The sequence below is a fragment of the Pan paniscus genome, chromosome 1 (genome assembly GCF_029289425.2).
Source record: "Pan paniscus chromosome 1, NHGRI_mPanPan1-v2.0_pri, whole genome shotgun sequence".
Lineage (NCBI taxonomy): Eukaryota > Metazoa > Chordata > Mammalia > Primates > Hominidae > Pan > Pan paniscus.
In genome coordinates, this window is record NC_073249.2 from 51945191 (window position 1) to 51958715 (window position 13525).

Genomic DNA, 13525 nt, shown 5'->3' on the forward strand with positions numbered 1-13525 from the left:
AACCTGTCTAAACTTCAGTTACTTCATCTGTAAATAACGTAAATTGGGACAACAACAATGCTTGCTTTCCACAGTAGTCCTTCAATAGAACTAAATGGATTAATCCATGGAAAATAGTGCCTAGTACATTGAAAATGTTCCATAACTATGTTACAATAATTCATTTGTGTATATTTAGAACCAAGCTTAGTGTAGGGCCATAGTTGGAGCTCAACAAATGCTCAACACACAGAAATGCGTTTCCTTTTTACCCTTTGAAAGGTCATGCAGTGCTGACAAGTTCTTGTATTTAAGCAGCTCTTAGAAGAGCACATAGAATATTTAAAGTAAAGCTTGGGCTTTGAGAAATTATATTTCGGAAGATTTCAACTACCAGAAGGAAATTACCTCTCAGATTTCTCTTGTTGTTGCTGACTTAATATAAGTTCAAAACAATAGTAGCTGGGCATTTAAAATAAAGTTAACAATATCATCCAAAAAGAGTTAATTCAGTTAAACCTCTGGTGTGCCATTAGGAGTTTAGGAATTGAAATATTATCATACTTAAGTAATTTGATTGTTGTGAGGGTGGGAGAAGCCTATAGCCGAAGTTACTTTGGTTAGTTAAATAGATCCTGATACCAATAAGATCAAGGCCTCATTTCTATGGCTCAATGTAAATTTCACAGTCTTGTTGGAACAATATAGATGAAATATTATTCTATAGTGGTGGGTCAGTAACATCATCTTTATATACAAAGAATGGTTTTAATAAGTTATCTTTTTAATAAAGTAAAAGTTTAGCATACAGTATATACCTAGTTTGTATGAGTAATCATTACCTTGCAGCTGTTGTCTCCAGGACAGCCTTGGGTTACATTGACAAGAACTGGATTGAGAGATGCATTGTTTGTTGGATTTGGAAAGAATTCCAGATTTTGGTTGTTTAGTCTTACATCTTGGATACAGCCTTTGAAAAATCCACCATTAAGTTCAGTCTCTTGCTTGTCAGGTAGGCCACCAATGTAGATGACATCTCCCTTTTCGATTTTCCATGTAGAAGCAGAAATAAATCCTAGGTTTTGTGAAGACTGATACAGTTCAATTTTATTTGGCTTGATTTTCAAAGATATCAAGTGGACATTTCCATCATTAAGATCAAATTTTACTACTAATTTGGGAGAGTTTGGAGTCAGCATTGCTAGTCTGCCACGCTCTAGCCAGACACGGATATATTGATAAGTGCTGTTTTCCAAAGCTAGAAGTAAGCCTGATGGTTGAAGCGTTCGGACAAACATGGAGAGGCTGATGGTGTCTCCATAGCTCTCATCAAGAGTAAAGATGACATAACCAGTGGAGTCGTCCTGGCCAAATCTGCCTGCCACATACTCTTCAATGTCAAAATAGAGGAGGAGGAAAAAAAAAAGAAACATCTTAAGGCTCAAAAGACAGAAGGGATGGAAGACGAAAATTATACATTTCACACACACACATGCACACAAGCATACACACTCATACAGAGCTTTTAAAGTTCAGGACAGTCCTATTAAATAGAATAATGATTTGGCCTCTTTCTGGACTTCTGAGTTTACTTTATCCCTAAAATAACTATATTTTGGTTTGTAGTTTACACTTCAGGCATATTGATCACACAACAGACCAAAAAGATCTCTGCACTAATAAACTAAAGAATCTCCCCTTCGCTGCCCTAAAATATGGGCCTTAATGGTGGTATATCAGACACTACTATACTCCAACTTGGTGAAAGAAATTTTTGGACAAGGGCACTTCATGCAACCCTCTGCAAGTGGACGTGCAGGGAGTCATAATCTTTGCTACTTAGAGGCACGCTGAAGCAAACATGTCATTAAACCTAATTATTCTTTGTAAAGAAATTTATTAGAGCCTGGACTGTATTTGTCCAAGGTCTGCTATTAACATGTGATTTAGGCTAGTTACATAACCTTTCTAAACTTCAGGTTTTTAGTCTGTAAATAACATAAATTGGGACAACAGAAATCAAGAATTAGATGATTAAATCTTCTTTTGGGATTACATCTCACATAAGAAGCAAGGCAGTTGAGCAAGGAAAAAGAAGGACCCTTCCTTCTGTGGTCCTGGTTGGGAGTAGGAAAGGCACAGGAAACAGAGAACTTGGGGCAAAGCTGAGTATTAAACCCACCCTGCGTTTCCTGTGGTCAGAGGAGTTAGTGATGCTCATATGTGGCAATGCTATTGATGTGCATCACCTCAAGAAAACTCTTGAGATGTATAAAAATAAAAACTGACATTGTAAAATATGGGTGACATGGTAGGAAGAAAACTTCCCATCCTCATCAAGCTTACATTCTAGTTGGATGAAAGACACCAGACACAGATAAGGAAGCAAACTATATAATATGTCAGATGGTGAGAAATCCTTTAGTATAAAATGTCAGGTAGAGAAAGGGAATAGGGCGATTTGGAGGGGTGGAATTGTAACTTTAAATAGAACAATCAGGGAGGAACTCTGAGAAAGTGATATCTGAGCAAAAGCCCAAAGTTATACTATATTATTGTAGTAACTCAAGAGAGAAATGATGATGGCTTGGATCAGTGGTAATGTGAAAGTGGTCAAAAGTGGTCAGATTTTCAAAATATTTTGAAGGTAGGTACAACAGAATTTTCTGGAGCAAGTTCATCTCTAAGGCTTTGGGCCTAAGCAACTGGAAGCATGGAGTTTCCATTTGCAGAGATAGGGAAGAAAACTGGAGGAACAGATTTTTGGGTGAGGTGAGAGTCCATATTAAATTTGAGATGCCTTTTTGGATATCCAAGCAGAAGTGACTAGTGGGCAGTTGATATAGAGGTTCAGGCAGGATGTTCTGATAATGTGGGATTTGTTAGTATATACCACCTTCCATCGGCCCCACCTTCAACATTGGGAATCACATTTCAACATGAGATTTGGAGGGGGCATACATCCAAACCATATTAGATATTTAGAGCCACAAGACTGGATGAGATCACCAAGAGAGTGAGAATATAGAGAGAAAATGAGAGGTCCAAGAAGTAAGCCCTTGGGCATTAGACAAGTAGAGGTAAAGGAAATGATGCAAGAGCAGCCAGTAAGATAAGAGGAGAACCAAGGGAGTGTGGTGGCCCATAAGCCTAGTGAGAAAATAGTTTTTCAGGAGGAGGGAGTATTTAATTGTGTTAACTGGTATTGAGAAATCAAGTAAGATGGGGACTGAGAATTGACCATTGATTTTGCAGTCTAGAAAGCATTGATAACTTGACAAGATCACTGTCTTCAAGATACTGCTGTCTTCAAGATTTTATATCCCAGTACTAACCAGAAAAGAAGAGCATATTTCAGCATGTCTAAATGTCATCATATGGCCCAGCTGAAGTTTGGGCAAAGGTAAGACACATTTTAGTTTAGCTTAACTATAGTAAAACTTGCTTAGACAATCAACTGTGTTTGAAGATCTTCTGCATAAAAGGCTATATTTTCAGAACTCTGACTTGATTTAATACAGGAACGTTGCATTTTGAATCTGCATTTGGAGACCACCTGCTCCAGGCAACTACCGGTAGCTTTCAAAAGTGTACTGTTAGATAAAATAACCCCTTTGAAGAGGTTAACATCTCTGAATACACTGCAGCACTTTCATATGAGATAAAATGCTTAATAAGAAAATTTGGCCCTTGAAGCCCCTGAGGTTTGAAGATATGCCCAGAATCACTCAACCTCAGGGGTAGCGGGATGCCTGCTGGTCATCTCAGGACGCCTTCAGCATCACTTTGTGGATCTGGATTAAAAGCCAAAATGCAGAGTATTTTTTTTTCTCAGAAGCCTGACTCTTCAGCAATCCTATTTCTCAGAAATCACAAGCAACTAGTCAGCATGTGTGATTTGCTACATGACTTTAGAAACACCTGAAGACACATGACTTGGCTGTGGATTTGGAAGGGCGATACTCATACAAGTGGTTGACATGTCATGAAGAGGAACAACATATACAGATAAAAAACAATTTTGGCAAGCTTTAATGATTGATGGAATACAACAAGGTGAAATTTAACAAGAATAAATAAGAGCCACTTCGATCTAAATGTGCGTTTATAAGATTAGAGTGGGAGAAACAGGACTATGTGGCATCATGAGTGACAATGATACAAAGTGACGCAATCACGAAGTGTGGCTGCCAAAAAGTCAATGTTGTATTAAGCTGAAAAACAGAAGCACATTATCTAGAATAAGGGAGGTTATGGCCCTGTGTGTCACTGTATCATCCAGCACATACAGACATCACATCTTAGAAGGAATACAAAGAAGCAAATATATTCCAAAACCTGCAAGCAGCTGATGAAGTGTCGGAAAACTATGTCATATGGCAAACATTAGAAGAAACGGGATGTTTAGCCTGAATAGAAGTGATGGTTTAGATGGCTCGAGATACTTTTCTTCAGATATTAAGTATTCTCAAGCAGCAGGCAAGTTGAGATTTTTATTTGCATGTCTTCCAGAAATGCAACATGGTCAATGAAGGAAAGCTACGGGCAAATCCTATTTTATTTCAATATAAGGAAATAACTTTTGGGCAATTTTTGGCAAGATGGAGTGAGTGATCTCTCTATTTGTGAAGGTGTTTGAGCAGAGATTTGAGCCACTACATTTGGCAGGTACAATTGTGTTAAAAATTCAGTCATAGAATGAACCTTTTTCTATGTCTAGGAAGCTATAATTCTAAGAGAATAAAATTCTCAAAATCTAGGTATATGGCTGAAAAGAAGAGATATGTAAATTGCTTTTGTAAGTCAAATGTTCGCCAGAGAGCAAGAGGTAGGTGATGCCATTTATTCTGAGTAGTAGTATCTTGAATGCTTCATGTTCTTACAAACAGTCAACACAAGATATGCTGAGAGAACCTTATGGACACTTCTGTGAACTAAGCTTAGTTAAATCCTTTTCAGCACTCTTTCTGTTGAGAAATTAGATTATTTAAAAAAGATCAACCTTGATACATTGGAAATCACTATGTCTCTTGTGTTTAGTCAGCCACCAAAATCCTCTATCCAGTCTCCTTGTTCATTACAGTGTATACCATGGTTGGAAAACATTGAGCCAAATATGAGTGCAAGTCATGAATGGGCTGAAGTTTGCCTTTGTGCTTTTTAGTATGTCTCCTCCCTCTTGCACGTATATGTACTGTAGCAGAAAGACTCCATGTTCTCATTACTGCTTAAAAGCAGTTTTTAGTGGGAATAAACTCTCCAGGAAACATTCCTTCAAGATAACAGAAAATACAGAATATTTTAATTTTATAATGAAGAGGTGATATGAAAAATATAATTTTCCTTAAATTTATACCAAGAACTTTCAGAAAGAAAAGATTTCACAGAACTCTCTCTGTCTGTAAAGTGATCTTTTGAAGTCAAATATTTTCATGAGGGTTAAGCAGTTTCAAATAATGTTGGAGTATAAGGAAACTGGGAGAAGTGGGGGAAGGGTAACCAATTCAGGAACTTGGTTTGAAAAGTTCATGGTTTTCCAAGTTGGATAAAATAAAGAAAACCAGAACCCACTGGATTGGCATCTCTTGAATCTATTTACTAGGACAGTTAACATCACCATGGTCAGTATTAACCTCATCGGTCACTGCATCTGGAAGCCAGTCAAAATGAGTCAGCATCTGTTTGTTATTTTGTATATGTAGTAAAAATATTGCCTTAGGTCAATTAAATTTTTCTTCAAAAAGTGAACATTGCCTCAGCATAATTTCCCTTTTTCTCCTTAAAAAAAATCACAAAACAACTTGCCATTCTACTTAAAATATTACGTAGAGCTAGTAGATGCCATACTTCATTGTCAAGCAGGTCCATGATTTGTAATGAATATTGTGGTCGGGGGAAACCCTTGAGTAGTTTCTAATAATTCTTAGACATTTGAACATGGAATAGAGTATAGGCTAAGACTGGTTTTAATTTTACTTCATATAAAGCAGAGAAGACTACTTACCAGATGTTGTCCTACTTCAAGTTACTCTAAAATCTTGGGGTAAATTACAGCTGAACTTCAAAGCAGTCCGTTACAATTACTTCTCAGACTTTTTCAACGTATGATAATAATAATAAAAAGAAACAGGTATATATTGATCACTATCAACAGCAATCTCTAGAACAATGTTGGAAGTTAAGGATTTTGAAATACTTTGCAAACTGTGGTTTACTAGAAAAATTAGATCAATTAGTTTATGGCATCCACCAAGTTCTACTATTGTTACTTTCCACATTTTCTTTTCTTTTTTTTTCTTCTTAAGACACCTAGTATATTATCTGTCTTCTCCAGGGCAACCTTGGAAAAGATACCTTTGAATAAAATTGGCGTTTTATAAAAACGCTATGCTTAATTATGATTGTGGAGCAAGTGTGAATTGCATGGAAAGGAGAGCAAGGAAATGAATATTTACCGAGAATTTACTATGCACAAGATATCATGCTAGTATGTGGCACTGACAAATTTTATGTCTAAGGTTTTTTTTTTTTCAAAAGATTATTTCTCTTTCAAATAAGATTTACAATAAATTTCTGATATGTGACCAATGGTAAAATTGCAGTAGCATTTTGCAAACACAAAGATGAAAACCTCTTTGGAAAAGAGCTATCTGCTTATTTTTTTTACTTCTCTGTATGAGTGAAACTGATGTCCTATGAATCCACTCAAAATTAATTAACGCACATCACTGCCCTCTTCTTTTCTTTCTCATCAGTGGGCAACCAGCAGCAGAAGTCCTGTGGGGTCATTATGTTTCATAGCAGGCAGAAGCAGTCTGGCTGTTTTTGCTGTTTCTGCTCTGCTCTGAGGCATGGCACTCCTAGCCATAGCACTCAGCTTTCTCTCACCTCTCAGACAGTTGGGGCCTTTATAGGGCCTGTGGCAGTCACACTGGTAACTCAGCCACAAGTTGATGCAGCGTCCTCTGCTTTGACAAGGTTGGCTTTCACACCAATCCTTTCTCACACAGCCTGCCTTGACATTTAATGATGAGCCAGACGAGATGTTCTCCAGGGTAATGTGATTCCAATCAATTTTAATGTCTTGGAGACAGCCTACAAACGATGGTGTGGATGGTATATTATAGAAGTTAAGCAGAGCAACACCATTGCTGGTCATTCCCACTGGTAAACCACCCAAAAAGGAGTTCTGAAAAGCACATATTGATTGATCACTTTCAAGTGGAGAAGGAGCTTTCGCGATGCATTTCTCCTTACAGGAGTCGTCGATTAAGGTAAGGGTCACAGCCTCTGCAAATATTACCTCCACGAAATGCCACTCTCCATCGCTGGTGTTGTGGGAAATGAACAGAAGCACCTTTGACTGATTATTGACCTGAATTGATAAGTGAATGTAGCCACTTAGCAGCTCCAGCTTCACAAACACATCCCTGTTGCTTCGGAAAAGTAGAAGAGCCATTGGCTGAACAGTCTGAAACCTGAGGGCTATGTCACAAACTGAGCCCTTGGTTGTCACTGAGCCACTTTTGACCCACAGGAAGCCATCACCCTCAAATGAAAGTGTGGTTGCGATTTCACACAGGGACCCGGTGTAGCCAGATGGACACAGGCAGCTGAATCCATGCTGGCCATCTTGGAAGTGAGGGATGCATGTTCCATTATTTAGACATTGCTGATGGGTACAGCCCAGGAGAATATCAGAACAGTCCCTTCCTCCATAAAAAGTTCTAGAAAGGTTATCAAATGGGCAATGGCAAGTATAATTCCCAGGCAAGTTCTCACAAGTACCACCATTTTGGCAAGGGTTTGAAGAACATTCATTGACGTCTTCTTCGCAGTGGATTCCTGTTAAATAATAAAAAAGGGCTAAAATTATATATATTCACATCAAAAATAGAAGTTTCACGTAATTTACTTGTATAATCTTGCGGAAGTGCATGAATAGCTCAGGTTTAGGACTGTAATGGAGTAAAATGTAAACACTTAATAAAGAAAAGTAAAATCAATTCTATATTCCACCTGTGTCATGAAGAAAAAAGATGCAGACATGGCAGGCTTTGTATTCTTCCTCTAGGAATAATTTGCCAAATACTGTGATTGATTCCAACTATCATTGTCAGATATACATGCAGCACTGAATATCATACAAACAAAAACAAGAAAAAAGATCGCTCTTGGCACTGATGTAAGATACAATTTATTTATTTCGAGACTTTTTTCTCAGACATTGTATATTCTGTCCCTGGCTGCAGATTTCACTCTATTCTACTTGGAAACAGTGATTTTGCCTTATATCTTGTTTATACTTCCCCATAATTCCTAAAAGTTTGCCAGAAATATAAATAGTCCAAACAACTCTCACCATGAAGGACTTCTAAGGTGAATGGAAGGCCCCATTTCCTCCTTCCCTGCAATGCCAGTGTAAAACATGATGTCTATACCATAACAAGCTCCTTTCCTGTTTATTATTTTAACTTCACTTTCTACTTTTTTTTTTCTGACTCCAAGTCAAAAAAATATATCTAATTAGGGAATTATTAGAATTCATTTTTAAAAAGTAACATGAATAAGTATAACACCTTTTAATAAGCGTGGCTGTTGCTTTTCCAGGGAGATTCAAATGAACAAAGAGTAACAATAAAAACGGACATATGCATAGGACTTTATGGTTTCCCCAACATCTTCATTCAAATTATTATATTTGTGCTCACTACAATTTTCTGAGGTTTTCAAAGCAGATATTCTTAGTTCTCTTTCACAGAATAAATTGAGGTGTAGAAAGAGTGAAGTCTAAATTCCAAAGCACTTTTAACATCAGACCCTAAATTAACTAGTTTTTTTTGTTTGTTTGTTTTTTGTTTTTGAGATCGTGTCTTGCTCTGTCGCTCAGGCTGGAGGGCAGTGGTGCAATCTCAATCTTGGCTTACTGCAAGCTCTGCCTCCCGGGTTTACACCATTCTCCTGCCTCAGCCTCCCGAGTAGCTTGGACTACAGGCACCCACCACCACGCCTGGTTAATTTTTTTTTTTTTTGGTAGAGATGGGGTTTCACCATGTTAGCCAGGATGGTCTCGATCTCCTGACCTCGTGATCCACCCGCCTCGGCCTCCCAAAGTGCTGGGATTACAGGCATGAGCCACCACACCTGGCCTAAATTAACTAGGTTTTAAAAATCCAACCTGGCCATGCTCGGTAGCTCACAACTGTAATCCCAGCACTTTAGGGGGCCTAGCCGGGTGGATTGCTTAAGGCCAGGAGTTTCAGATCAGCCTGGCCAACATGGTGAAATCCTATCTTTACTAAAAACACAAAAACTGGCCAAGTGTGGTGGCGCATGCCTGTAATCCCAGCTACTCTGAAGGCTGAGGCAGGACAATCTCTTGAACTCAGGAGGTGAAGATTGCAGTGAGCCAAGATTATGCCACTGCTCTCCAGCCTGGGCGACAAAGCGAGACTCTTGTCTCAAAAAAAAAAAAAAAGAATCCAATCTGACACACCGTTTTTTAATTAATAATTTAGTGTATTCTCATTTATTGTTTGTTATTAATATGCATGTCTTATTTTTCCATTTAACTCTATGCCCAAATGTGTGTTTTTAAAAATTTAATCCAAAGATTCCTATATTGATAATGTTGGATCAGAACCCCAGCTATGCTGCTTGATTGTGAGCAGGTCACATATACTTTCTATATTTGTTTCCTCATCTATGAATGGGATTTATAATAGTATTTACATCACGAGGCTCTTTTAAAGATTAAACCAGTTAAGACATGTAAATATTCATAACATTGTTTGGTATATAACAAGTTCTCAATAAGTTTTGGCCAATACTAAAAAGTAGTAAGAAAGAATTACCCTCTAATGACAAAATTCAAATAGTACTGTAGTCATTGAGAGAGACTATTTAGAAAGTGTGGGCATGTGTAGTGTCCTGTAAATTGTGTAATTTTATATGAGAAATTTACTTGGACAGCATATTAGTCTAGAATCTCATCAAGTTGTGCTTTCCATGAAGGAAGGAAAATGTCTGTTTTATTCACCAATGTATGTCTAAAACATAGCATAGTACCTGGCTTGTATTCACCATTTAGTAATTAATTTTGGAATGAATGAATTCATCATGACCTTCCTAAAGTGATTAAATATTTATATAATGCATTTAATCTGATCCAAAACCAAAGTGATCTTTTTGTGTAAACTTTTAGACAAACGTATGCAATGTTAATCTTTGACGATGTACTGCCATTTATGGTCTACACATCTAGGCACTTGATTGGACTCTACTGTACTTATATTTTACTGTACTGGGATTACTTTTTTTTTTTTTTTTTTTTGTAGCTGAGAAGCAGCTTTAATTTGGGGCATAAGTTGCAAGTCCACAGCTTTATGATCAACCTTGTGCTGCTCTGTAAGCTTGTATTTATCCTTCTCTGTGCAGAAGAGTCTCAATCAGTCTCTCTATGTTGATTTTCTTTTCTTTTCTTTTTTCATACAAGCTTTGTCAATTCAAAAATATTTCAAGCTCTGTGAAAACCGTGGACATGTTATAATCTTACTTAGAGATGCCCACAGCACCTGTACAGTGCTAAGGGTATGAATGATTAAATGTTTGATGGATAGAAAGAATAGAACTGAATGGAAGTAATCTATTTGTTATATAATCATCCTGGGAAGCACAGAAAACTGACACAGGAATTACAGGTAAACTACAGTATATTCTAAAGGGGTGTTCCAATACAAGTTTAATATAACTGAATATGAAAAGTTGAAACTTTTGTATTAGAAGATATTTTACTTAAACTTGATTTTCAAAGGATTTTAAGAACAAAAAAATTAATAACAAGTATTTGATTGAGGGTAAAACTATTGAAAAACTGATATGGCATAACAAAAGCAAAACACGATTTTTTCTCCTACCCTATCTTGAAACATATTTAACTGGGGAAGGGTTTCATTGCCTCTAGATAAGTCTTCAGCAGAGCCCAGGACTTTTCAGCTCACTATTAGATAGTAGTGTCAAGATCTCTTAAAAAAAAAAAACAAAACACAGCAATTAGAATGGTCAGTCACATATAATGATCAAAAGTTTCAATGCAATTTAGAATAAAATCGTCTTTGTCTGCTAGGCTAACTTCAGGCTGTCTTGAAGGAAGATTTGGAAGCCTTCTTCCCTCTTTCTATCCTTCCATTGTCTCCATCTTCAGATTTATGTGTTTTGTCCCCTAGAAGACTGAAGTTGGTGGCAATAAAAGGGGGAAGGGGGTACAGAAATTATTCACTTGACTGATGCAATATGGCTCCATGGTTTCTGAGACTGGGAGGTGTTTAAAGTTGGTATTTGTTATAAGGGACACTTATGACTTCCTTGGAGCCCACTCTATTCCTGCAGCTGAGACTCACTCTAGAGAACTGTGAAGGCAGGCAGATGTTGCCTCTCTTTTTACTGGCGGCTCATATTTGCTCCTTCCCCAACCCCTTTGCTATTGGTTTACTGACGTTTACTCCTTCTTCCTTCTTTATCAACTCTTTTAGTGGGATTCTTTGACCTTCCAACAGAGGCCTATTGGGAAGAACTATTTTCACGCAAACTGCCTACTAATGCTCCTACCATGGGTTCCCCATCTAGACCACAGGATTCACGTACCCTTAACCTGCAGTAGGAGGGGAGCACATTTACTTTCCAACACAGCACAGCAGCAATTCTTTCTCTCTCTTTCCTGACGCCTCGGGTTAAGAGTCACCACGCTTTCTCATCTTTGGATTCCTCAGGCGGGTGGAGAGTCTAGTCTAAGTTTCCTGTTCCTTCCCTTCCACCAACTTTAGATGACACTGGAGCACTCCTGGAAGCTATGGTCACTCTGGTTTAGAACGTGGTATCCAACCCTCAATTTGATGAGTAAGGTTCAACTCACAACACAGCAGCAAGCCTCTCCAACGAAATCTCCTTATAGACCCACTCCTTCAAATTGCCTCTGAAGAATTTTCACACATCCCTGACATAAGTATAAACCTTTTGGCCAGGCACGGCGGCTCACACCTGTAATCCCAGCACTTTGGAGGACGAGGCGGGTGGATCATGAGGTCAGGAGTTTGAGACCAGCTTGACCAATATGGTGAAACCCTGTCTCTACTAAAGATACAAAAATTAGCCAGGCGTGGTGGCGTGCGCCTGTAATCCCAGCTACTCAAGAGGCTGAGGTGGGAGAATAGCTTGAATCTGGGAGGTGGAGGTTGCAGTGAGCTGAGATTGTGCCACTGCACTCCAGCCGGGGCAACAGAGCGAGACTCTGTCTCAAAATAATAAATAAATAAAATAAAATAAAAAATAAAAAAGTATAAACCTTTCAAAAACCTAAAGTCTGTTATCTGTATTTACTTTAATATCTTGTGTTTTTATTTCTTTCATAATTCACTTTGGTACCTGACAGCAACCATATCTTGACCCCTTAGATGAAATTTCAATTGACCATTTTTTCAATTTATAGAATAGCTACTCTATGATGTACTCTCAGAGTACTCTCAGACTACAAACTAGAAGGCGTAGACATAGCCTGAATGTATTTACAATATAATGGAAGGACAAAATATATATTTATGAAAATGCATTGTACATAGTATGTTCCCAGCAGATGTCAATAATATATGAGAATAAAACTCAGGCAACATTAGAGCATATTTAGGAAAGTTTTAGGAAAAATACTTTGAATGATAGATAATGAAACATCTTTAGATATGAAATCTTCATATTAAATTAAGTCATATCAATAAATATTGATTACATATCATGTATAAAATATTGCAGATAACATGAAGTTCGAACTAGTCCCTGTCCTCAATGAATTTAATAAAGGAAAAGTAAAACAAATTTGTGAAAAACTAAATGATAGTGCAAGTCAAGACAATACTGAAGAGATTTCACTAGACAGTATACAATAGATTCTAAGTGAATAGTTTGGGCAGTAGCTGCTGCAGAGCCTCTGGAGAAGGGTATCTCTTCAGGCCTGGCTGGGAAGGTCTTATAGAAATAGAATTTAATATAGGTTTTCAAATATAGGTGAAGTTGATAAAGAGGTCCTTGTGGCCGGACGCAGTGGCTCATGCTTGTAATGCCAGAACCTTGGGAAGCCGAGGTGGGCGGATCACGAGATCAGGAGATGGAGACCATCCTGGCTAACACGGTGAAACCCCATCTCTATTAAAAATACAAAAAATTAGCCAGGTGTGGTGGTGGGCGCCTGTAGTCCCAGCTACTCGGGAGGCTGAGGCAGGAGAATGGCGTCAACCCGGGAGGCGGAGCTCGCAGTCAGCCGAGATCACACCACTGCACTCCCGCCTGGGCGACAGAGTGAGACTCTGTCTCAAAAAAGAAAAAGAAAAAGAAAAAGAGGTCTTTGTGTGTGTAAATAAGTGAATAAACAAAACACTCATCGATGGGAAAGCTTAACATTTAGAGGTGACAATGAGTTTGGCAATCTGGTTGGCATGTACAATTTACCTAGAAAAATAAACACACAAAAGTTAAATGTAGCCAGAGTGGAGAAGGTCTG

At 38.0% G+C, this 13525-nt stretch overlaps 1 protein-coding gene across 12 annotated transcripts in view; it reads right to left on the reverse strand.

Moving 5' to 3' along the window:
* CRB1 (crumbs cell polarity complex component 1) overlaps positions 1-13525 on the reverse strand; it is a 281528-nt gene that overhangs the window by 49462 nt on the left and 218541 nt on the right. For 10 of the 12 annotated variants that reach the window (XR_008624762.2, XM_063598016.1, XM_055110116.3 and 7 more), the window contains 2 exons: positions 6868-7824; positions 822-1369 (listed from right to left, as the gene is read on the reverse strand). Coding sequence is in view for 11 of the 12 variants with exons in the window: in XM_063598016.1 (XP_063454086.1) it covers positions 822-1369; positions 6868-7824 (1505 nt within the window). In the remaining variant the exon portion in view is untranslated. The remainder of the gene's footprint in view (positions 1-821; positions 1370-6867; positions 7825-13525) is intronic. The other 2 variants (XM_034943077.4, XM_055110132.3) reach the window with 1 other exon arrangement.